Genomic DNA, 25,596 nt, shown 5'->3' on the forward strand with positions numbered 1-25,596 from the left:
GTTTTTCATAAATATTTCATGAAGTCTCTTTTTCAGCAAATATTTCTGGTTTCCAGGTCCTCAAATGTGAATATTTGCAGGTTTTTGTTGGTCAAACAAAACAAGGAAGGAATCTGGGAAACTGTTGTTAAACCAAATGATTAATGAATCAAAAAACGTACCTTAAACTGGATAAACGATCATGTTTACCAAAGTTCTAAACTAAACGAATGAAGAACGATGCACAATGAACTACGCTGAGATCAGCGGGACAACAAAGCGGTGCGTGCCTGGTAATCCGGTTGAGTAACTGGGCGCCATGCCTGACCTCGGTACTCCCTCTCCACTGCTGCTCGCCTGCTTCAAGCAAACACGGTCAAATCTGCGTGATTTGGCCGTGCAGCTTCTGTCGCGGTCGACCTCTTAACTCTTAAGCAAGGAAAGCAGAGGTGCCGCTAACATAGAGTACATTGGCTCTGTTATATTCAAGTGTCACAGCGAGGCAATATGCACAATCCCTGCAAATCCTCCATGTTATTTACACCTGCGACAGGTCCAAAATATCCTCCATTAACAAAGGCTTGTTTGGTATTTGGTGATAAGAAAGTATGCATTTAGACCTTTGACCGGATGATGGCACGAGATGAAAGGTTGATATGGACGTCTGAACCACATTTCCCAGCAGTCCGTCCAGCAGCAGACGTTTCACTCAGTTGCCAAACATCACAGTGACGCTAGAGGAACAGCCTTTAGGATTCAAACCCTCTGAGTCTCCAATGTTTGGTTATAAAACTTGACTGAGGATAGAAATGTCTCCGCATCGTTAACGCGCTGGGCTTCTTTTTGTTCTCCACAGGATCTGGGGATATCGAAAGTGGGTCATATGAAGAGAATTCTCCAGGGAACTAAGGACCTGGCCAAGGCCTCTATGGTTGACCTTTAACCCGGCAGCAGACGCGACCGGAGAGGGGGAGACAAACATTCCCCTTACGACAGTGGAGGAGTTTGTGAGCACCGTAGGCAGTGAAGGAGGAGAAGGTATTCCAGGAGAGCTGGGTTTGTATCCCTCTGCTGAGAAAGCCTCTGTTGTGTCGTTAACGAGATAACATTAGTGCGTCTGTTTGTGCTTTTGGTGCCAAAATGACAATGGAGAAATACGGATGAAGAGGAAGTCATGGATCTTCACAACAACGACAACAAAAAGCCATTTCTAAGTTAATAACCATTCATAGCACACAATCAGGTATGCAACTAACCAACCATGCTGTTGACTTGCGATGACAAACTAGTAGCAAAACCAGGACTTCCATGAGCGAGGGATTTAGCTTGAGCCGGGCGTGTGAACGCGTCACAGAGCTGCGGATGCATGGAGGCCACCTTGGCGTTCCAGTAGCACTGCTGTTCAGTAGCCGGAGGAGACCGAGCCGTAACATCGCAGGCTGTCCATCCGGAGGGCGCGGCTTACTGTTGCATGCTGTGCTCGCTCGACTTTAGATGTGTTCAATTGCATGATTAGTGTTTGGATTTTTATTTTTTTTCTGTGTGCGTGTGTGCAAAATAACACTTGAACAAGTTTTACATGACTTAAGTATTACGATGCCATTTGTTACTACTGAAAGCATCCTCTTTGTTTTGGTCTCAACCCAACTCTCTTTTTTTCTAGCTCTAATTTATTTCGTTTGCATGATAAATGATGTGTCAATTATTTGTGTCAAGTGCCATATTTTCACTCATTTAGTGTAAAATGTGCTTTATTGGTAGAAGTCATAAGAAGTATTTTTTAATGCTGTTGATGAGGTATGAATATATGGAATTAATATCTGTAAGTTGACACGTTCTCTGTGGATGTGAAATCAGTACCAAAGTGAATGTCTTAAAAAAAAAAAATCCTCTAATGACTTTATTCAGGTCGCACCTCTTAATTTAACAGGCCAGTAGGTCTTAGTTCTTAATTCCATTAAGGTGGGAAAGAGATTAGTGTTGGTAAGGAAGAAAATTAATGAATTCATTGTTGGTCTGAAGCTAACCACGTGAACTTGCTGAGTTTGTTTGTTTTTAAGGAACACTTAAAAGGCACTTTTAACTCCTTGCTTTATGCAAGTGCAAATACTCATATCATTACATAGAAGTAACAGTTCACCTCAACTTTTTAACTTTTGGCAATTTAACACAGTATTTAACACTAATGAGAATAGCAGTTAAATATCGTTTTTTGAATATGTAATAGAGCAGTTGATCTGCAGCCTGCATAGCATCGTTCAAGTGCAGCTTTTTGGTTTTTCGTAGAATTTCTAAGTGAGACGTTGATAGAACACTACTTTCACTTGTTAGTTTCTTTAAAGACTGGTGGCATTACAGGGTATATTTCTATATGTGATGCTAAGTTTGTATATACATATATGCACATATATATATATATATATATATATATATATATATATATATATATATATATATATATATATATATATATATATATGTGTGTGTGTGTGTGTGTGTGTGTGTGTGTGTGTGTGTGCATTTGTAAATTGCTGACATGGCATGCGTTGTCAACGGCTTACACATTTTGATTGTGTATATTACACCATACCAATTGTGTATTGTTGATTTGGTTCTAATTTCTTGTACATGATAATGCTGTTGTATTCTAATGATGGTGCAATATTTTATCTCTTGTTTTGATACTGTCTCTGCAGCTTTCTGACATGATGTTTCTCAGTGGGGGGGAAAGGAAAAAACAACAACCTTGAAAGAGTTTTTTGTACTCGTCCTCGAGGTTTGGGGATTAGATTTTAAAAGTTAGGCCCATAGATAGACTGCTCTTTTCTTACGGACTCCAAATTTCTTCCAGCAGCTCAGTAGTTTTGCTCCTCTGTGCTTCCAAGATGATACATTACAGTAGGACTGTGTCAGTGAATGAGTAGAATGGGCAGACGTGACTGTTGTTGTTCACACGTGATGTGCATTTGTGCGTCTACTTCAACAGTGGCACATCGTACCTTATTAATTGTGTACTTCCCATTTCCAACTTTGGAGAATCATTTGTTGTTTTCATACGTTGGTTGTAATTCTGCCTTTCCACCTTTAAGAGTAATATGTCTTATGTTAAGAATTAGTTTAAAAGAAACATTGAGTGCTACATTATAACATCACGAGCTCATCATTCATCAAATGATCCTAAACAATAAGAGAATGTGAGTGAATCAGGGGCCGAATCTTCCTGTATTGTCTCTAATGTCCCACTAGGGGGCGATGTGTTACATCTCACCTCTACATTATCAAACAGCTCCATTTGGCTGTTGCTTTCCACGACAATCAGTTGTGCCAGGCTGCTTTGTTTGTCTGCATTTTATTTTGGTAACACTTCATAAGAACGATTATTAATCAAACATTTAAATAGTCCATTAAACTACAGTTTGTTTTCAGCTTAAGAATGAAATGACATTCATATCTACTAATTATTAATAATGCTAGAATTTGTGCTATTTTATCATTATTTAGTATTGTGAAATAATTTCTTTATAAGTTATATGTTGTATCATAGCTGATAACAGAAGATAACAATGATATTCTGATAACATTAGTAGGCCTACAGTGTTTATGAATTGTTTTTTGTATACTATATTAAGTATTTGTTATCCAACTATTTGTAAACCTTAAGAAATCGTTTGTAAATATCTATTGGATGGCAGAAATCAGAAATGATTCACCATTGATACAGTAATAACTATATCCAAATAATTGTTATGGATGCTTGACAGGTGATTTATTAACCATTTAGCAAAGTATTATAATCATCAGTTTCTGCTTGATAAAAGTGATCTTAATCATGTTTATCAACATTTTACGTATCAATTAAGTGTAACAAATATCTGGTCAGTAATATTCATAGATCTATTTCTGAAAGGTTTACAAATAATCATGAACAAATACCTAATATGATATATAAAATGTCGAGTGCAACAGTAAACTGTTAAAATAACAGCATTACTCATTATTGGTAAACAGCTTTCATTATTTCATTGTTTGTTAATAGTAAAATAACAAATAACTCAAGTTTGATAAGCTATTTTTCTCTTTATTAGCGGTGGTTATTATAAAGTGTTACCCTGCCTTTTATTCATTGAGTAGCTCAGACTCACCGATAACTATTTGATGACACTTGGCCTTTTGCTAGTCACAAACTCTGGAGAAACGTTTTGTTTCGTTGAAGCCTTTCTGTTCGTACCGAGTGCTTTAAATGGAGCCGTACAGCAGAGCTGCCGTACGCTGCTGCCTTCTTCCTGCAGTGCTCATGTTTGGCCTCCTGTCCATTTAATCCCCATCATGCCAGTCACCAAACCCAACCATGAGTCCTGCGTCTGTCTTATGTGTCTGTTATCTGTGTGTCTGCCGGGTGTTTTGGCCCCCCAGGCGCCGGGCCCGAGAATGCTTGACCTTCCCACACAGCGTGGAAGTAGCTCCCTTTCTCCCTTGCTGTGTTTCGGTCTGTAAATAATGCTGCAAACTGCCTGGTTTCTAAAAACCAACGAAACCCATGCAAGGATCTCTAAAAGACGGGATAACATATAGTCTTTGACGCGGTTCTTAACGTGACGGGAGAAAAGTGAGTTTCATTTGTTTACATTATGTTTACAATGGCACAGTTTTAATTTTTAAGAATATATATGTAGGTATAAACAATATTTGCATATTTATTGTCTAAGGTTAAATGACATGATGTGTATTGTGTTTTCACATTTGGAATATAATGTTACAGTTGTCACCTGTATTACTATCTGGATGATTTTGGTAAAGTAGTTGATCATTTGTATGACTACTAAGTGACTGTTTTCTGTGCCTTTTTATGGTTAGAATGCATGGTTAACTATTTATTACAATTTGGAGTCACTGAGATGTGTATTTTTGTATTCTGAATAAATAAATGGTTCAGCTTTTGTTGTACATTTTTAGGGTGCCTTAAAACAGGCTACCTATTCATATCTCTCTTCTTCAATAAAACCAAATACATATGCAACGTGTTTCTGCCTCCTTCTGTTTCAATTTCACTTCCAGGAAAAGAATAGCCAAACGAAATACAAATATGTTCCAGTAACAGTATTCTTTTTTTAAATGGTTCAAAGTGTCTCTATTGTGTCACAAGATAAATTATTTATGGCAAACAAAATGTGGCATTTCAAGTTTCATTCAAAACCAAGTGTTGAATAACTTGTGACTTGAGACTGCAGGCTATCAGTGATATTTGAGTGTCCTCTGGGACAAGCATGTCTCCCCACAGCCTCTCTTCTGCTCTCATTCTAGTCTTGCTCTATCCATTCTTTAAGGCAAAAACACAACTGTGAAGCACACGGAATCCAATATGTGGCTGTTGTTCCCACAGTTAGGAATGAGCAGGTTTTGCTCTTTTTTTGTATTTAGACGGAGAAATCGACATGAAAATAAAATAACCGAAAACATCTGTGATGTTGAGGAAATGAAAACCTATTGGAACCATTTTAACATTCATCAGACATTTTCACTCCTTTGGGCAATAACAACAACAACAATGATCTGTTTATCCGGCCACACCCTTGTTGTCAGTGACGTCCTGGAAGCAAGAAGGTTTGGTTTCATTAACAAGATACTGGCCAACCAACTGGCTTAACGTCGCATGGAAGGGTCAATCTATAAAGTGCTGTTTGGAAATAATTGTTGGGTATTTGCAGTCACTGCTTCCAATTAAAACATGATTTCTGCATTTTAAACATCAGTTAATTTTCTTGCCATTTCCCTCAAGAACTGTGTTGCATAGTTTATTATAAGGACACAACAGTGGGCCATACAACTGATCACTTGATTACATGTAAAGAATGCAAATAATGAAACACTAATAAATGTCACAAGAGCATCTGCAGAATCACTGATAAAGCTTGTAAATGTACAAAATGCAAAGCAGCAATCTGTGTTTGCCCATAGTGCTGTTCACTCTCAAGCAGCTACTGAACTATTACATGATACTATTACATATTACATTATAATAATGTACTATCATTATATAATATACTAATACATATTATATTATATTATATATTACTATTACATAATACTATTACATGAATTAAACGTTTATACAACGTTACTGAGTGCAACAGTTTTGCATTTAAATTTTCCCATCAACTGTTGTTGTAGTTTGTGTGTTTATTTACCAACTGTGGCATACAATACAATTCGATAGAACGTAAATGTTAATATAAAAGCAATAGAAAACACTGCAGCACGGAACGTATCGTTTTCTCGGCGAGCGATTGATGATGCCTCAAACGCTCTTGTTTTCATGGGAAGAACAGGAAATGAGCAGTCGGATGCATTTCAGAGAGTCGGTGAAATCGAATCGCAAGAGGTAAAGTGTGTGCATCAAGTTGAACTTGACCAGTTAACTTTCAGGACGGGTTTGGAGAATATAAAGAGCGATTTCAAACCGCCAAACACTGAAAGGTTGCGCTACTGTCCTATCTCCACTTACAATTGCACACATATTATCATGTTGTGGTCAAACAGCATGTATTAAGCTGAACAGCCATGGGTCTTTTTCAACTTGTGTTGTACAACTGGAATAAGCAAGGCATTAGTCGGCGAATGGCTGCTTCCCTTCAGCTGCGTTGACGTTAGGTTGGCACGGAGTTCAGAGTTCAAACCCGACGAATCGTGCGAGGTTCGCGCATCAAACACAGCGGCTACAGTCAACGCTGCTGGAGTCCGACACCGAGCTGGGAGGTAAAATGACTCGATAATGTCTAATAGTTGTGTTGGGAACGCATGACAGGCGACCACAAGGTTGCTGTCGGTTAGGTTTTCTTAATCTACCTCGACGTTATCGTTAGCCTGGTGGCTAGGTGTTAGCTAACGACAATAAGGTGACATCACAGACCGAGCCGACCGCGGCCTGGTTCCGCTGCTAGCCCCGGTGATTGACAGCCTGTCAACTAGCACGGAGGTTCGTTTGGCTGATGGCGGCCGTGTTTTTGGGAATGTCCCGATGGTTTTCTCGTGAACCGGTATGTCTGCACGACGTCCTGCGGCTCGACGGCGAGGGAGCCGTGTGTCCGTCTCGGTAGCATAGCCCGAGTGGTCGTGAGTCAACAACAACATCAGCATCCACAGGGAGTGTGGCCTGCTGCGGAGGGTACCAGCCCCGCAAGCTGCGACCCTGGCCGGCGAGCACACGGCGCCTGGTCGCGTTGCCTTTCACTGAGCGGTTGGTAACGTTAGGTGTAGAATAGTTGTCTGTTGCATTAACGCTGTCAACGTCAACAAGCCATCTTATGTCATTTTGCAACGACGATGCAATAGGGGTGATGACAGGAAAGTGGATGCCATCTTTGTTTATATTTGCTCGTAAATATCTGTGGGAATCAGAATACTTTAGTAATCCCTCCGGATGCAGTTGATCCATAAGAGTAAGGAAAGAAAGAATAAAGGACCAATAGACATAGTAATGTGACCTAGACAGATATGTAAAGTAATATAAAATAATGACTCCAAATGCATGTAATGTATGAACATGTATTTCTATAAAAACACTACAGTGTAGTAGTGTATCTGCTGTTGAGGTAGCAGTATCATAGAATATAGTGCACGTCAGTGTTATTGGACGTAAGTACAGTTTGACAGTTAAATGTAATGTGTTCTACTTTTCATGTCTGCCTAGTAAAGCAGCTGTGGGCTAATTACTCGTTATGATCAGGGCTATCTAAATAACCTCTGTTATTATTATCAACCACACAAGACTTTTATTTCACAACATGAGACTAACGGCCTACGATCTAGCATTAAATACTAGAATCACCAAGGAAAGGTGTTTTTTGTCCAAACTAAGAGCCAATCAGCTGTTGGATGAGGACAGTAAGACGTTTCCCATCATGCCCTGAGTCTTGTAGTCGGTGGAGAGCAGCTGTTTTTGGATGGTCTGGCTCTTAGATCTCGTGACCACGTTGACCACGTGTTCATGACGACCGAGTAAGTCGGGATCCAGTTGACATCAAACTAGCCGGCATGTAATGTGCAGCGATCGCCGGTGATGGATTCTGTGCAGGCCTGGCTCATCTCCAACAAGCCTACTATCTGTGTTGGTTCAGTGTCTCACTGTCACGGCTTACAGGGAGACTTGAATAGAACGGAGCCATCGTTAACATTATAAGTAAGTAACACCTGCTGTGCTGTTCCTACTGTGACAAGCCAAGATGTCTGCTGGGAAAAAGGAACAACACACTACAGCTGCAACGTTTGTCTCTTTATGCAACCAGCACCTCATTCTTGTCTCTGCTGGTCAACTAAAGACTAGTTCACATGGAGGAATAAGTTCTGATTTCTATTTGATAATGAATTATCCCTTGAATCTATTATTTAGTGTGGATTTCACTAATATGTCCTGAGGGGAGAAAACAAATTCACCTGTGCCTGGATGGAGGTTTGGTCTCACAGTGAGTTTCCCATCATCCCACCAGGCCGTGCTTCTCTCTCTGTTTCTGTTTATCCTCGCCTCCGGCCACCCACATTCATGCTCAAGATTTGGCCCACATCAGCTCCCATCCAAACAACATTTTAGACTACACAGTTTCTGGCCTTGACAGGTTGTTTTGCTGTCTAACATAATCCCAAACACCCATCAGAATCCCATAGCAGGATTCACTTAGCTTCATTACGGTTCTGTGCAAACAATGATAATTCATTTTATGAATCAGCCTTTGAGGATTTGTCTAAGCCTAACCTTAATTGAACTTAATTGCAGTTTTTCCATGATATGACTAATGTGACCACATTAGTTGCACGAGTTGGCGATGTAGGCCAATTATATTGATTCTCATGAAGCGTAAAAAAATAATGCTGTAAACAAACCATTAAACATCCCAGGCTTTTTTAAAAAAAAGCAGATTTCTCGACTCTTTTATGTTGTTCATCTCTGTTCGAGATACTTTTAACCATAGCACACACACACAGTCATAATAGACGCCATTGTGGCTGCTGCTTGCCTTGTGAGTGAATTGGGATGTACTGCATAGTTGAGGTCAGGCTGCAGCAGCTGGCCGTGTTGTTTTTGTACAGCCCACCAAAGCACCCATGAGAAGCTAGGAGGTCCTGGATCACCAGGGGAAGCCAGTGGCATGTGCTCTACCCCTCTGGTTCTCAGGATGCAGGATGGGATGATCAATGGGACCGCCTGCATGTGTCTAGACTCCTCTAGCTGCTTTGGACCATACCTCAAAGGAGAGGCTTGGATTTCTTGGGAAACTTTTCCTTCTTGTACACTGTAAATATTTTGCCTCCTTTACCCGCTCTCTCATGCTGCTCACCAAGTGTGTTCCCCCGCTCAGTCAGAGCACACACCCCTGTTCTCTTGCCTCGCTGTTTGATCTTTGACGCAGACCTGACTGTTCAAAGAATATCAAAGAAGTAAGGCCTACTATAGCTTATCCTCACCAGCGGGATAAGTCCAGGCCTACTTTCAAGTGTGTGATTCACACTGGTTTGAAGATTGGCTGTGCAATCTCAACAGATTGAGCACCGACAAGAAGGTTAACCGTATTGCCTCCTGAGGTGAAATGTTTTGTGATATGTTTCACAGCTTTGATTCCATTGATAACCCTCGGTTCAGGGAATAAGTGATTGGCACAGGCGCAGTAACGGAGCTTTGTTACATGTAAAGTTACTTTTTTGGCATGAAGGTGTGCAACAGTTGACGGAGACATAGTGTGATATCTCTTTGTTGATTAATGGTGCAGAACGTGTCACTGCTCTCATGTGTGCTGTGGTTGAGGGTGAGGCAGCTGAGGAACAAGGCTCAGCTGTGAGACTGAAAGTGATGATGCAACTCTGAATGTCTATACTCTCTTATCCAGCACTTTGACTCTCCAACTAACTTCTTCATGTCTTTTTTTCTTTCACCTTTCTCCTTACAGGTGAGCGGCCAGTCTGCCGGCCACGCTCTCTGTTGCTATGGATGCCTGCGCACGTATAAGAGGAGTCCCGATAAGGTCAAGGGCCTCAGTCCGGAAAGAGGTCTGTGTGCCGGGACATGGCGTTTTATTGTGTGACTGTCTGTCTTATACTGTATCTTTTTGAATGGAGATTTTAAGCCTCCAGTCTCCAGTGATGCTTTATGGCTGCCATTTCATCTGAAATAGGGTTTTCATTTATTTGCACCTGATATCGAGAAGCATTGAAATAAGATTTTGCTTGCACACAAAACACTGAGTGACTGCTGCATTTTACTTCCACTTGTAATGTTGATGTTATGTTTGAATGCAAACAGTCATTGAATGTGATAATGCTGGGTACTGTACTCTGTTTTGTGTGCATGTGATATGGAGTCGAGATGTTTACTGCATCTCCTAATCTAGTGATATGTGTTTTCAGTAATAGGCCAACAGGATCATGTTTTTAAATGCCAATTTTAATATGATCGGATTAGCCAGGATCAATATTAACATCACGTGTAAAAGGTATATAAAAGGAGACGCCGTTCTGCATGTTACAGTGATGGACACATTGATTTCCTGTTATTTCTATTGGATACCAATATACTTATTAACACTGCATGTGTGTTTTATAGACTGTGCGTGACGGCGGGCCACAGTGTGTGAAGAGCCTCTTTAGGAATAAAAAGGAGCTATGCAACGTTAGCTTGGAGCTGCCAACCAGAGACACCACAAGACTGACGGAGGTTTGTCACACAAACAGCAGAACCAACCATATTCAAACATGAGGTGCAGTAACACTTACCATCCATCAACTGTGCTCTTTCAGATTCATTTTGTGTGTCTGCCTGGTCAGTGTGAGGGGGAAGATGTTACCCAACAAGTAAGTTTTCATCATTACAAACAGGAATTATCATTACCAATAGAATTTCACTTAAAATACAATCTTGTGGAGGTGAGGGACAGTGGGTCATATTTTTTCATAATTTCTTCTCTGTCTCGGTCTCGCTATTTTGTAGTTGACCACCAAGCTGATGTGCTTGTGTGTTTTCTTCTTCCCCAGGGTCTGTTGTCTATGCCAGGAGGGCTGTGTGAGCTTCTGAGGTCCCTCCATGTTCACAGCCTTAAGAATGACGAGGTTCTGCTGCTCAAAGACTCCCGGAGGCTGGCAGAGCACAAGGACGCTGGGCCTCAGGTAGGTGACAGATCTTTCACATTGAAGCAATGTGCCCAGTCAGCATGTTGAGTAAAACGGAAGTGAGCAGAATGCAGCGAAGTGAGGAAGAGAAAAAGGAGAAGTCATGATTTGCTGTAGTCATCTGTCCTGATTGTTTCCATAGAATTTGCTCCCGTTTTAATAATTTCCCTTTAAAAAATATCCCGACCAGACACGGCAATTCAACTAATGCTATGCCAGTTTCTTAAGGAAATGTGCTTATTATCACTAGAAAAATGCACATTTGAGTACTTGTATAAGCCTCTAGGCAGATGTTCATCACATTTTAAGACAAATTTGACTTTTAATGTCCGTTAGGAAAATTAATCACTTCTTAGCTGTGCTATTTTTGTGTTTTTTCCCCTAAAATTCTTGCATTTGTTGACTAAATCCCCCCATAGTTGTGGCCTTGTCTGTCCCTGCATGTAAACAGACATACCAAGTCATTCTCACGCTTTTGAAGAAGTGCAGGATGGACAAACATGTTGTTTTTTCAGCCCACCATTGCAGCCTCGTCCTTCCTGGCCCTTGTGTGCCGTGTTTGGGTGCAATCAGACCCTGCAGCTCACTCTGTGGTTTTGTTGTCCGTTTCAGACAAGTGAGAACTCCCATCTATCTGCAGAACAGAGTGAACTTGCACAATGTCATTCTGCACATGCAACAGATCAACTCAAAGAGGGCAGACATAACAATACACTTCCAGCCTTTCTCTCCCCTCCGGTTGTATTGGGATAAGACAAATTCCCATGTGAATTCTTTTTAATTTGCCAAAAACAACATTTCACACCATCAGCTGAACAGCTGATTGCAGGACTTGATTGCTGTTTTTAGACTGTCTGCCTGTTGGTTACAAATGCTCTTGTTGTTCTCTAAATGAGCTGATTTAAATCACGCTTAATTTTCCTTATTTCTCCTTTCTATTCTCTTTCCCTCTCTATCTTTGACTGTGCTGTTTTCCCTCTGCCTTTAGTGTTGGTTAAAGGGTGTGTGTGTGCTGAGGCACAATCCCAGCACTAGCAGCTACCCTCAGGCCAGTGTAGCATCTTTGGTGGGGTTGCTGGGTTGCTACATGGCAGGCATACGCTATGCTTTGGAGCTCCAGGCTCTTCAGAGGGGCACAGCTGAGCCCAGCCAGCCAGAGGAAGATGACACCAACCAGTCAGTGTCTTCAATCGAGGATGACTTTGTCACAGCCCTGGAGCATCTGGAGGAGGATGACACGGGAGAACATCCCTGTAGGTTTAACATGTGATGCTTAGTGGTATTTAGTCTCTAGTCTCTATACATCTTTTGAGCTAATTAGCAGATGCTTCTGAAAACATTTAAATGGATACCTGGTTTTTAAACCTGCTTTTTTTTATGCTGTTGTAATCTGTGATATTTAAAAAAAAAAGTGGCAGGAATTAGAATTGTGTCAGTTCACTGCTAGATGGCACTCATAAGTTGTTTTCGAGTTGGAATGCACATTCTATCATTTTATATATTCAAGCCACAATGTATGAGCATGTTTTCAGTCTGCTTTATTTTATGGACACATCATTCTTTCTTTATGATATATTTATAACCAGTTTCTTCCCCTCTGGCCTTCATGTCTCTCTCCACAGCTGCGGCTTCCTATCGCCTTTTTAAAAAGCGTGATGTGGCATCACAGACGATCCCAGCCCACAAGAGAAGAAAGGAATTATCAGGTGCCCGCATTATCATAAGCTCATCTTCGAAGAAGAATTTAACCAAGCCTAGTTCTGGGCCAGATGTGTCTGTCACAGTCCAGAGGTCATCGAGCGTGGAAACCCAGTGGACTTACTGCAGCCCCAGAGCTCGTCTCCCCTCACCTTTGATTCATGTCAGTGAGTCGGAAGAGTCGGACTGCTCCAGCCCCAGCCCAATCATTTTCCTGGATGAGGTGGGCTACCAGAAGAGCCTGCTGGCCAAGCTTGACATCCCCCAGGTGCCAGGGGGGCCCAGGGAGCGAGTTGAAGACTCAGACTCTGAAGTCAGTGAATTCTTTGACAGTTTTGACCAGTTTGATGACCTGGAGGAGCTGAGCTCAGAGAACTGCACTCTCGCACTGCCTCTGGATCCCATCAGTGCCCCAACTGCACAGAACAAGACCAGTGGGTCAGCATCCAAATATGTTTCTAGGGGCTGCTCAACCAAGGGTATGAATCCTCACCGCTTTGACCAGCCCACTCTCCCAGCCAATGTGAAAAAACCCACTCCTCTGAAACCAGGCTCTCCCTACTCACTTCACTCTGAGGTGCCTGACTCCCCTCGACCAGTGCAGACCCCCTCTGAGGAGAATGGAGGCCCACTCTTCAGTCCCGTCAGCTCCTCGGCCTTCAGCCCCTTGGTGGACTCGAGTGGACCACTGGAATACTTCTGGAAGGTGAATGAGGAAGGACGGGATAGCTCTGAGCTACGTAAACCCCAGGATGTCTGCTCTCTGTATAAGACCTACTCAGACTTTGCCAGCAGTCTCTCCAAAGACATTCTAGGATCTGTTTGTGGCTACCAGTCTGCCATTGACATCAGTGACAACAAGAATCTCAGCTGCGTCTGCCACAAGCAATTCCAGAACCCATCTGGCTATCTGATGAAGCTCTCAGAAATTCAAGAGACTGTAACAGTAGCCACGCCGCAGAAGAAGTCCCAGTCTCTGAAGGATGGCATTCAGAGGTTTGCCACTGACCTGGTGGAAATGAGCTTGGGCAGTGCTTTGCGAGACCTCCAAAAGGGCGTATCCTCCTGTACCACCACCTTGTGTCACCTAGCTGCCAGGCTCACCTCCTCAGTGTTTCAGATGGCCTTCCATGAGATTGGCATGCGGCGCGCCTATGTATTGAAAGACAGAGCAATCAACGGATTAGCCGGCTTCCTGGTTGGAGAGGCTGTTTCTGGGGCACTGAAAGATTTCCTCACAGTGAAAAGGCAGATTTTCCACAACACTGTGACACGTTTTGCTGCTGATCTGGCTGAAGAGCTGGTGTTTGAAGGCATTATGGAGGTGTGTCAGTTCTCCCACCCCTCAACCCCTCTCACCCCTAGCGACTGGTCCTTTGGCCATGGGCAAGAGGAGGAGGAAGAGGAGGAGGAGGTGGTTACCTCATATGCTTCAGACTTGTCGGAGTCGGTTATCCAAGAGGCCTTCATAGAGCTCTCTCAGGCTGATGTTGCCTTCACTAGCCAAGCGGCTATTAGTGTGTCTCTGGACAACATCTGTTATGTCAATGCAGAGAACACTGGAGCTCAAACCTGCAGTACCTTTGCTAACCAGCAGGTTGTAAGTGCCAGCTCAGCTGCAACGGCCTCTGGGCCCCCAGGAGAGGATGCTACCTGCACGGTGAAGAAAGCCCTGTTCACTGTATCAGGCATGGCCAGCTGTATCCCAGTGCCCCAAGCAGGTGAAGCCCTCTCCCACCTCCAGGATCCTGAGGAGACCCCTCACTATAAGTCAAGTTTGTCAGCAACCCCACCGACCAGCCCCAAAAGAGGAACTGTATCTCCCTCTGACACCTTTACATCTTCACAAACTCACCATGACAGTCATGGAACTCAGACCCCCATACCTGGAGAAGATCCCTCTCAAGGGAAGTCCCCATTCCAAAACTTCTCTGGCAACATGGTGGATATGATAGTAACTGAGGCTTGCGAGCTAATAACTGCTTCTAAGATGAAGAAGAGTTTTGGTGACTGTGCTGATTTCTTCACAAAGACAATCGGAAGCAGAAGGGACACTTCTTCTCAGCAGGAGATGGTTAACTATGAGACTCCAGATTCCTCTTCAAAGCAAGCAGCTGGCTTCAGATATGACTGTAGAGATTCTGGTTATGTTAGGAAGGGCGGCTCTGTTGAACCAGCAACAGACCTTAGCTTTCCTCACATTTCCTTTCAGACTGGCTCTCACAGCCAGGGGAGAGCCAGCTGTGTGGACCCGAGGACCAGGGGTGTGGCTGAAACGCATCCTGTGATGATGGATACTCTTGATGTGCCGGGTACTGAGATGGGTGGACAAAGGAGGCTATCTGTTCCAGGGGATGACTCAGCTCCAAGCTCCGGCCGAAAATCTGGTGGGACTCCTGGCACTCCTCCTTCTACCCCTCAGCAGCCCAGTGAGGTATCCAAGGAGAAACAGTTCAAACGATTCTCCAAGAAGCTGAAAAGCAAACTGGCCAAGGAATTTTCCCCTGCTACCCCACCACCCACTCCTCACTATCAGCCTGAGCCTGGCCCGGAGCCAAAAGACGTCAGTCCTGAGGCAGACAAGGCTGAGTTTATGCTCAAACTGATGAGGTCTCTCTCTGAGGAGGCAGATGGCAATGAGGAGGAAGAGGAGGAAGAGTTGGCAGAAGAGGGTGGCGTTGGTGGCACAAACAGATGTGTGGAGGCAGGGAGTGGCAGGCATGAACTGAACCAGATGTCTGCTCGCAGAATGTCCAACAAGGAAGCTCTCCACTATGCTGAGCGGCTGGCTTGCCACATTGTCTCCATGGCAACAGAGATGGACACCCTGGGAGTGGCAGAGGAGGAGGGAGAGATGAGCAAGGGCAGCGAGAGAAGGAGAGACAGCGTAGCTCAGTTCTCAGAGCAGACCCTGAACACCTTGTGGGTCTATGCTGGAGAGGTGGCGGGAGAGGTCATCAATGACGTGAAGAAGATGGTGAGCTCTGCACAGCAGTGTCCATATCACAGAGATCTCCGAAGAAGAAGCTTTGACAGATCTAGCTCTGAATGTTTGCAACACTACCACCACCAGTCTCTACCCAGTATAGACCAGAACAGAGACTTGAGGGTGGGGAGGCTGGCGGAACAATGGTCTAATGACTTGATAGCCTCTGTCTTCCGGTCTCCCACCTCCACTTCTAGCACCAGCTCTGGTCTCTCCTCAGAGTATCCTAGCTGTGAGAGTGTGACAGATGAATATGCTGGCTACCTCATCAGGGTACTAAAAAAGGAGGGAGGCAGTAGGGAGTTGGTCCTGGACCAATATGCGAGCCGCTTGGCTTACCGCTCAATAAAACTGGGCTTGGCTCACGCCAGTCGTAAGATCAAGCAGAGATCCTCTAGCACGCGCCTTCACTCGTCCAAGTCACTGCCAAATGAATGGAAAGCCTCTGGCAGTGAGGCCTCGTTGCCCAAGGACAGAGCAGACTCAGTGGTTTATCCCTCAGGCGAGGATGCTCAGTGTTGTTGCAGGGACTCTGAGGAGCAGAGTCAGAAGGAGTACACTGATCTGGTCAACTTTGCAGAGTCTCTAGCTTACAACATTACCTGTGATGTCACACGCAAGCTGCATCTTTCCTCTGTACCACTGCCCAAGTCTCTCACTGACTCCTGTCTTTATAAGAAATCCAAACTCGAAGACATGGCAGAGAACCTCATCAGGAACTCCTTCTCCTGCCCCCTGTTGTCCAAGGAGGGTAAGAGCAGGCACTACCACAGTACAGGAAGCCTGTATGATGGAGGCTACAGGAGTCAGATGATGCAGGTAATTGATCATTATGCCAGGAAAATAGTCGATGACACTCTGAAGATGAGTCTAGCTTCAGCTTCATCCCGGGAGCACCAGAGGACCCAAGGCCACGACAGACACTCTCACACCCGGAGGCTGTCTGAGGGACCATCACTGGGCCAAGCCCTGGGCGAGAGGACATGCCGTTATTGTCAGGTCCAGGAGTGCCCGTACTGCACCAAACATAGCAGGCACCACCACCAGCTTGTATTACAGAGGAGCAAAAGGGGAGTAGAATGTCAGCCAAGGGCTGAGCGGCTCTCTAGCCGGGAGATTCCCAAGATCCACATTGACCTGGACCATAGGGCAGTGTTAGCAGACGAGATGGTGTCCATGGCAATGGAGACTGCTAAGCGTGAGCTTAGCAACACCAGCCTTAATGCTGACAGTGGCATCGGCCATGATGGAACCAGCTACGCCGAGAGCTTAACTGCTGAGATCATGACGTCGGCCCTGTCCAACATCTGCCAGACCGGCCACATCAGGTAACAAGATTCACAGGAGTAGTTGCTTTTGTTTAGTCTAACTGTCATGTCCCTATATTCCTGTTATGGCCATGCATACATACTGTATGACTGAACAGGTTGTTTTTTTCTCAAATAGGGTATTTTATAGTTGCTGCTAATTCCCTTCTTACCTAACTCTACCATTTTACTACTGTGAAAATTTTCATCATGAATTTATAAATATTCACATCATTTTTTAAACCCTCTACTTTTTGTCTCCCTCTTTCTATTTATGTATTTAGCTTTCCAGGTAGGGAGGCCACGGAGTCCTCTGTGTCCCAGCAGCTGAGTGTAGGAGATGACAGTCTGGGCAGCTGGTCTAACCTGAGCTTCGAGGACGAGCACCCAGACGACAACAGCAGCTTCCTCCACCTCAGTGACAGGTATGCGAGCATACGAGTATACCAGATATATCCTGTGGAGTCCACTGCTGCTATCTCCCCCCTCTCTGTCAATATTGTGTTCTCGCTATAGATAAGTCACTTTGCAATTAAACCATTTATTAGATAAATATTTACTATGTGTGCGTATTACAAAAATGCTGTAATACTGCAATAGTAAAACCAGAAGTGTAATATTGGATGTAATTAATGATCCTTATTCAACACACGGCATCATAGCAAAGAGTTTAAAGCATTTTTCAAGTCATTTTTCAGTCATGTGCCGGCTATCGGCTAGGTTTTAAGGTGTTTTGTACCATATTATATGACAGGGGATTTTGATTCTAGAATATTTCTAGCTCTCCAAGTCCTTCCCTCTAGTGCTTTTATTGGTGACATTAACCACATAGAATGGGATTTCACACAGGAGTAGTGATAAATAAGCTAAATTCAACACCGTTAGGATTCAGGCAATGGTTTGGTGGCAGTTCTTGTATTTTTTACCAGGATTAGGAGTTACTGGAGCTGCTGGTGTGAAATGGGAACAGTTTTGTCTTCCCAGTGTTTCCTAGAAAGTATGCTGCGATCGTCTCTTTGATACAGTGACAGCTGCTGTTGCTGTCATCACACAAAAGGGAAGGATACTCTTTCCCAACAGAGTGACAAGCAGTGGAATAGTCATTTAATTTTTAGTCACAGACTTAGGAGAGAATGAGTTATCACTTCAGTCGTGCTGTGTCTATTTGTGTTGTTCACCTCCTCAGACTAGAGCAGCACGGAAACTCTTATTGCTAGTGTTGGACAGCAGGAGTCTCCTGTGGTTGTGTCTAGATGGGAGATATGGTATGATATGGTAAGATGTAATGCCTTTGCAGCCAAGTTCTTCTTAGAATGTTTGTGAAATACACCACAGGAATAAGCAAGTAGTAGTTGTGACAGAATGGGCCTTCTGTTCTTGGATGGACATTGTCCCCATTTGTGTCTATATGTGATGTGAGTGAGTCTGAGTATCGGCCCTCAGAGGGACATGGTCTCATAAAAACTCCAGCCTCTGGGAACTAGGTTGTTGACATTTCTGGCAAAGGTTTAATATCTCTATGGAAGCAAAACTGACAACATCAGATTCTTTCCCAAGATCTTGAAAGAACACAATGCGTTAGCATCTAGTTATTCTGCCATCAGGGCCAAGTAAATGTATCATAATATTTTCTCAAGGTGTGTCTTTGAGTTCTCTCATCACTTCAGGCAGTGTTTCTACAGGAACAAAGTCCACCATGTGTAATTCATTAGACACTCTTCAAAAGCCCACTGCAGCCATATCCGCTCAGCAGATGAAATAACGGAAGGGAAAAACACCTTTGAGGGCTCATTATGACACCGGGCGTGATGATTGACTTAATGACCGAGCCCTCGCCATGTGTCAACCACTCAAACCGCAGGGAGAAAGCTGTAGCTGAGGTAATGCAGATTAACAGAGTATTTTCAGTTATCAGAAAAGATCCTCCCTTCAGCCTTTCCTGAAGGGTGCTGTATGCAGGTTCCAGCCAGCAGGCTAATTATTGACTAATGATGGAGAATGTGAGTGTTGTTGTGCTTTGGTTGCCAGCTGGTTATCTTGGTGGAACCCACAGGATTATTGCTATTTTGTGATGACAAGAACGTAATGATCTCACATTTTATGCCTTCAGCAATGAATCGCTTGGTCAACATAACATACAGATGATGGTGGAAAAATCTGCATTATTTCGATAAATTCCTCCTCGGCTTTGAATCTCACCTGTCTTTTAGAGGGTTATGCTAAAGGTCAGAAATGGTCTTCAACCTGAGTATTGTTTGTTGAATCTGCATATAACTATGTAACTGCTCCAATGTCCTATATCCTGATTAACCCTGCTGTAGTTATGTCCCTTATGTCGGTGTTACAGTGTTGCATTGCATCCCTTCTCTCTCCAGCAGCAATGGGAACAGCAGTAGCTGGAGCAGTCTGGGCCTGGAGGGGGAGGCGTGTGAGGAGCGCATGTCATTCTCTCCCTCTGACAGGTTGGTCAGCATCCTTCCAAAATGCCTTTAAGACCTCTGGGTTCCCCCAGAATGGGACAGAGATATAGTCGAAAAATTGAATTTACAACGAGGCCAAAGTTAATTAAGAATCAGTGGAAAATCTCTGGACAAATTGGAACCAGGGAATTGCTTCATCATATGAAAATGATTTAAAAGATTATACATTGGAATTTTGATTCATACGTCGTCTCATACTAGGAACCACCAGCCCTTTGCATGACCACACGAAGCTGTAAATATAAATAGACGTGACATGTCATATGCTTGTTGGCGATGTATTACTCAAGCTTTGCTGGTTCTGCATTGCGTTCTTGTAACGGGATGGAGTAGTGGGGTTATTTGTAATGTTGTTATAGTCTTGCCCAACCTGCAGGTGTCGCCGTCATGGGCCTCAATTCATTTAGAAAAAGAACATAGTTGGAAAAACCCTGCAGCATTGATGAATTGAATCTGTACCACCAGCCATTTGTTTTCTCAGGCTGGTGAATGTGTTTTTGCTTCCATCCGTGTAGCCGCTTGTTTCGGCTCATAGCAGTGCAGCACCATCAATCAAACCTCGTTTGAGCAATCTATTAATGCAAAAAAAAAAAATCCAAATTCAAAAAGTGAGCTAACATGATCAAAAGACTGAAGAAGTAACTGTTTAGCGTTATGCCAAAAATGTATATGTGTTGTGCTGCCAACCAGCACGTTCCAGCCTGTCCTGTCCTGTGATAACAGTCGTTTTTATTTATTAAGTAACTAGCGCCACTCTGCCCTCGGCCCAGAGAACGAAGAAGTTGACCTGCGCTGAAGACCCTTAAACTTGTATTCTTTCTAATGGTCAGCAGCGGATGAACCATCAACCTCTCATTTTGTTTATTATCTCAGTAAACATTGTAAACATGAGTTTATGGTCTCAATCTCTAGTTTCAATTCTTCTTCAATACAGCATGATGTCCGTTTAGTAAATTATGGCCCCATTTGGTCAAGTCAAATAGATGATAAAGCAACTTTTTCACAGCGTGTTTTAAAGTCATGAAAGATAATTGTAAAGAAAATGTGCAGCATTCGTTTGTACTTAGCTCCAACTGCTTGTGTCACTTCTGGACGCAAAAAAACAATATAGCGACATCAAAAGCCCAGGATGCCGTGTTCACCATGCTCATTCCAGCTGGTCTCCTGGCCGCAGGGAGGACCAGATGAAGGCGCGGGTGGTTTTCCATTTTCTGCCACTTTGGATTCAGTCAAATAAACAAACTATCAAAGCGTACACGACTGTAGGCGCCCAGTGAGTGGCACAAACACACAGTTGGCTAACGTAAACTATATGCCGACGCCACACATCGAGATTATAAGGTAGCTGTGTTATTTTGACCATCAGGGTTTAAGCAGTTTGGTTGATTTACGCATATTCTTCCATGCTGATACATCGATGTTGATACCGGTCTCACATGACAGTCATAGCAAAACTACTACAGATTCAGTGGAAAAGACTGGTACAAAGAAACAATCAAAAAAGTTTTACAGTAAAGAGTAACCTAAACCTAAATCCACATCAACATGAAGCATATTGGAATCTGGTGTCAAAAAGCAGGGGACTTGACTGGCCATCTGTTTCCTGTCTCCAAGAAGCACAACACTTTAGAAGACAATGGACATGTGGCATACTGGATATGCCACTTAAATTTGTCAAATGTCAGATTTGTAATAGATGTGCGCTTATTAGACCATCGTAGGCAAAGTTGCAGATTCAGGTTTGTGGTTTTGTCACATCTTAACATGGCATTTAAAACACAAATATCCACGATCATCTCGTGTTGAATGGTTGGGCTCGTTAAGGCTCCAGTATGTCGACGTGAGCTGGTGTTATGCAACTTTAATTCAAATACGCTATTATTTTAAACACTATTCAAAACACAAGGAGTTGTCCTTTAATGCACAACTTTGTAGTTGGTGCTGCCCTGTCTCTCAGCTCTTAGTCCTCACCTCTGATTTGACGATGTCATCATCGCTGCTTCATGATCCTATTCATAAAAAAAGTGAATGTGAAAAACTTTCCTAGGCGTCTCTTCTGGAAAGAAAGATATACTTGTATAATATTGAGCAGTCAAGACTACGTGTCTGTAGCCGTGGGCTGTGTCAACAACACTGTGATTAACAATCTTATAAAGCGGAGAAATGACTGTTTACCTGTTGGCTCGTCACACAGCAAATATTTGCACAATTGACAGAATGGATATTGAGAAGATCTTCAGAATGGAAAAATCAACTTTCACACTGATTAAGTACTATTAGTCATTGTGTCTTAACTGACAAAAGACATTGAAGCAGAAAAGTCAATTTACTGGAATGTAGGGAAAAAAACAATGCCGGGAAATATGCAGCGTAGCGCGCTCCATGTGTGTAAGATGTCTTTTGATCATGATTGCTTAGCGCATGTGGCTGTGCTTATATCAAAGCATGCTTATTGTGATTTGTGTCCCTTTGCATGCAGCCTCATCTCCCCGATCATTTCTCCCTTCTCTAACCTGTGTGACCTTTCCCATCCAACAGTGATAATACGGAGGACAAAGAGACTGAGGTCAAAGAGGAATCCAGTGGTAAGGATGTCGGCTTTTCTAATTCAATAAAAAAAAAACTATTGTGAACGGGACCTTATTAGAAATGCACACACACAAAAAACGCTTTAACTTTTTGACAGCAGAGGGATATGGGGAAGAGATGGGGCCCACCTCCTAATTTGAGGTCTTGCCCTTTCCACTCCTTGAGATGCAGAACCGTTGGCGTTGATTCCGGCTGTCTGTGTGCGTCTGTCTGCCTGTCTGAGTGTGTTGTAGCCGGGGATTTTACCACCCCCGTACTCAGCCACACTAACGCTCATTCAACCACTCCACAGCCAGTCATTCTGCGTTATGGGTGTGTGAGAGTGTGTGAAACCAGAGCAGCCCCCAGTGGGGGGGGGGGGGGGGGGGGGGTCTCCTCGTTGGGTCTGTTGTACTATGGGAGCGTGGGAACTGAGCAGGACGGGGCTCGAGAAGCAATGGACTTCTATTACATTATTGTATCAGTCTGTCTTTGAGTTGAGATGTAGCGCAGGACACACTAATGTACAGTAGACTAATGTGTCTGAGCAGTCTTGAAAAGATCCGGTCTCTGAAGTATAGAAATGAAATGGCTTGTAGAAGGATATGCATGATGATTCATCTTGAATTGCTCACACATGTCTGTGCTGCAGGGACTCTCTGTGTGGACAGGACCCAGGTGCAGGCTTCCAGGACTGCACTGGTCCTGGTGAACTCGGATGTCAGGGAGCATGGGCGTGCCTCTCAACACGCGACCCTCGACCCTCAGCTGAGGAGCATGCTGCAGTGGGTGGCGGCCTCCATCGCCGACGTCCCCCAGATCCAGCTGAGTCCCGACAGAGAGCTCCAGCAGGTGAGAGTCCTCAGTCCATTCTGAACATGCTCATTGTCTACAATCACTGTGGTATTTATTATTAAGCAGCAGTACTTACCTACCGTCCAATCAGACGTCACTCTTTCCGTGATTATTGATGTCGTTTTATAGGTTTGCAGTCTTGTTCAGTGGTATCCTGGTTTCCACTTCGAGACAAACGCCTCATGCAATGATAAAATGATAAACAAGTTATATAATATATTATAGTGTAGGGGTTCTCAACATGTTTGTGTTATTTGGTCATTTAATTGTATTCAAACTGCATGAGCTCCTCCACAGTCTTTCCATGCATTAGTACCCCCCAGTGTACAAGCACCCCTGGTTGGGAAGCACCATTATAGTGCAGCCGACCATCCGTACAATTCCTTGACATTCTTTGACCTTCCTGTAGAATTGATCAATTCCTCTAAATGTACCTGCTAGAGGCTCTAAAGGTACTGATATGACAAATCATGATATACAGTTCCACAAATAAAACAAGTGGAGACATCAAATGATCCATTCCCATCACAGAAATCTTTATTTTGATGGATAATGTGTGTTTTCAAACTAATGCAACATATAACCAGGATGCTTTCACACCTGTAACGCGTCTCGGTTGGTGTGGACCGAGGGGAGAAAGTGGTACTTGGTTGCATTAGTTCTGGTCCGGTTTCTGTTCACACTGACTTCTTACATAGAACCAAGAGGAGTTTAACATAAAGTCATACAGACTAACTCGTCGATTGTCATCTTGCATCATCAGGACCTACATGGGGAAATAAAATTCTGATGACTGATGATTCTGGTGAAATAACTGATATACGCATTATTACTATTATTAGACTGCAAATCAGCCCCATGTGATGAATGATGAGTAACAGGTAGAGACAGGATGAAAAGTAGGCGTCTTTTACGGTAATGATTTGGGGCTTATTCCTGTTGGATATTATTCCTGTCACGCACTTGTATTAAAATACATTAAGTCCGATACAAGCACAGCAGTTTTAACAGTTTTTACCTATTTAATCAGGAAGTATCCCCAAGCAACATGGAGTTAAGATCAATTACAAGATCGCTTCCTGAAGCGATTTCACAATCGGCAAAGGATTTATTGGTGGTTTACCTTTTTTGAATTGAAATGAAATTCTAAAATCACATCTGCGATCATATAATCCTGTGGTTGGTTCGTCTGCTTTGGCACCACAGACGAGCCAGGGAAACCTTTATATCTGCCTGCCTCAGTTATTGTAACTGAGCACATAGGGACCTCTGCCCTCTCTGTATATTACATTATGGTTCTGTGAAGTAATCTTTGATTTGAACGTAGTTTCTGAGCTTCGGCTTATTCCAAATCTCATTTCATTCTTCTTCATCGATTCTTGGGACATTTTAGTTTGATTACTGAGTTATTTATATCACGCTGCGAATTCCTCCTGAAAATGAAATGTAAACTGGAAAGACAAAGTATTACAGAATCCTCTCTTGACGAGGGATAATTGTATGCTCTGTCCCATTTAAAGATAATTTCGCTCCGTCTTTCATCTGGCAGGCTCCACTATTTCCCATCTCTGCTTTACTCAACATGACTCGACATGACTAACAAGAAGGCCTTAAACATGCAGCCAGATTGCTTTCTTGTCAGCGTACTATAACTAATATATCTAAATTACAAATGAAGAGCCTTTCTCGGCCTCCTTTGGATCATTGAAGTGAACGATGACCTTGTGCCTTTTCAGCTCCCAGCAGTGGTCCAAAGGCTTCGGGAGAAGAAGTGGAGGGTGGGAGAGCTGCTGCACACGTTGCTGCGCTACTGTGAAGAGGGTCAGACGCACAGTCAGCCCCAGACCAGAGAGGAGGCACTACAGGCGGGCAGAGAACCTCACCGCATCCCCCTCTTCCAGTGGCTCCTGGAGCACGCCTAGACCCTCTCCACTCCTCTCCCCTATCCTCACCTCCCCTATCCTCACCTCCCCTATCCTCATCTCCCCTCCCCTCCCGATCCTCACCTCCCCTATTCTCACCTCTCCTATCCTCATCTCCCCTATCCTAACCTCCCCTCCCCTCACCTCCCCTATCCTCACCTCCCCTATCCTAACCTCCCCTATCCTAACCTCCCCTGTCCTAACCTCCCCTATCCTAACCTCCCCTGTCCTTACCTCCCCTATCCTAACCTCCCCTGTCCTTACCTCCCCTATCCTCACCTCCCCTATCCTAACCTCCCCTATCCTAACCTCCCCTGTCCTTACCTCCCCTATCCTCACCTCCCCTATCCTAACCTCCCCTGTCCTCACCTCCCCTATCCTCACCTCCCCTATTCTCATCTCCCCTCCCCTCACCTCCCCTATCCTCACCTCCCCTATTCTAGTCTCACCTCCCCTATTCTCATCTCACCTCCCCTCCCCTATTCTCATCTCACCTCCCCTATCCTATCCTCACCTCCCCTATCCTATCCTCAACTCCCCTATCCTATCCTCACCTCACCTATCCTATCCTATCCTCACCTCCCCTATTCTAACCTCACCTCCCCTATCCTCACCTCCCCTATCCTCACCTCCCCTATCCTATCCTCACC

The 25,596-nt window shown here is 43.8% G+C and overlaps 2 protein-coding genes across 12 annotated transcripts in view; both read left to right on the top strand.

Annotated features, from left to right (window-relative positions):
- The window catches only part of dgkh (diacylglycerol kinase, eta), a 54,488-nt gene extending 49,492 nt beyond the window's left edge, over positions 1-4,996 (top strand). For all 10 annotated transcript variants that reach the window (XM_084023651.1, XM_084023655.1, XM_084023648.1 and 7 more), the window contains one exon: positions 836-4,996. In XM_084023651.1, the coding sequence (XP_083879777.1) occupies positions 836-922 (87 nt within the window). In that variant the 3' untranslated portion in view covers positions 923-4,996. The remainder of the gene's footprint in view (positions 1-835) is intronic.
- Positions 4,997-6,674: 1,678 nt separating this feature from the next.
- akap11 (A kinase (PRKA) anchor protein 11) lies at positions 6,675-25,014 on the top strand. 2 transcript variants are annotated; one of them, XM_084023515.1, is made up of 12 exons: positions 6,675-6,732; positions 9,915-10,014; positions 10,568-10,678; positions 10,762-10,815; positions 10,996-11,127; positions 12,119-12,383; positions 12,753-17,142; positions 17,406-17,546; positions 19,497-19,583; positions 22,140-22,186; positions 22,822-23,021; positions 24,761-25,014. In XM_084023515.1, exons 2-12 carry the CDS (start codon positions 9,952-9,954, stop codon positions 24,944-24,946), a joined length of 5,676 nt encoding a protein of 1,891 aa, XP_083879641.1. In that variant the 5' UTR covers positions 6,675-6,732; positions 9,915-9,951; the 3' UTR covers positions 24,947-25,014. The 2 variants fall into 2 exon arrangements, with proteins under 2 accessions (XP_083879641.1, XP_083879642.1); XM_084023516.1 differs by having other exon boundaries at positions 19,500-19,583.
- Positions 25,015-25,596: the final 582 nt, after the last annotated feature.

Source organism: Eutrigla gurnardus (assembly GCF_963514095.1).
Source record: "Eutrigla gurnardus genome assembly, chromosome: 12".
Classification (NCBI taxonomy): Eukaryota; Metazoa; Chordata; class Actinopteri; order Perciformes; family Triglidae; genus Eutrigla; species Eutrigla gurnardus.

What these genes read in the sequence shown, in the direction of transcription:
- akap11 (XM_084023515.1), top strand. Translation starts at nt 9,952, where the DNA reads ATGGATGCCTGCGCACGTATAAGAGGAGTCCCGATAAGGTCAAGGGCC. An exon ending in TCATTCTCTCCCTCTGACAG is followed by an intron (nt 19,584 to 22,139) that starts GTTGGTCAGCAT and finishes CCCATCCAACAG; the next exon opens with TGATAATACGGAGGACAAAG. An exon ending in GGTCAAAGAGGAATCCAGTG is followed by an intron (nt 22,187 to 22,821) that starts GTAAGGATGTCG and finishes TCTGTGCTGCAG; the next exon opens with GGACTCTCTGTGTGGACAGG.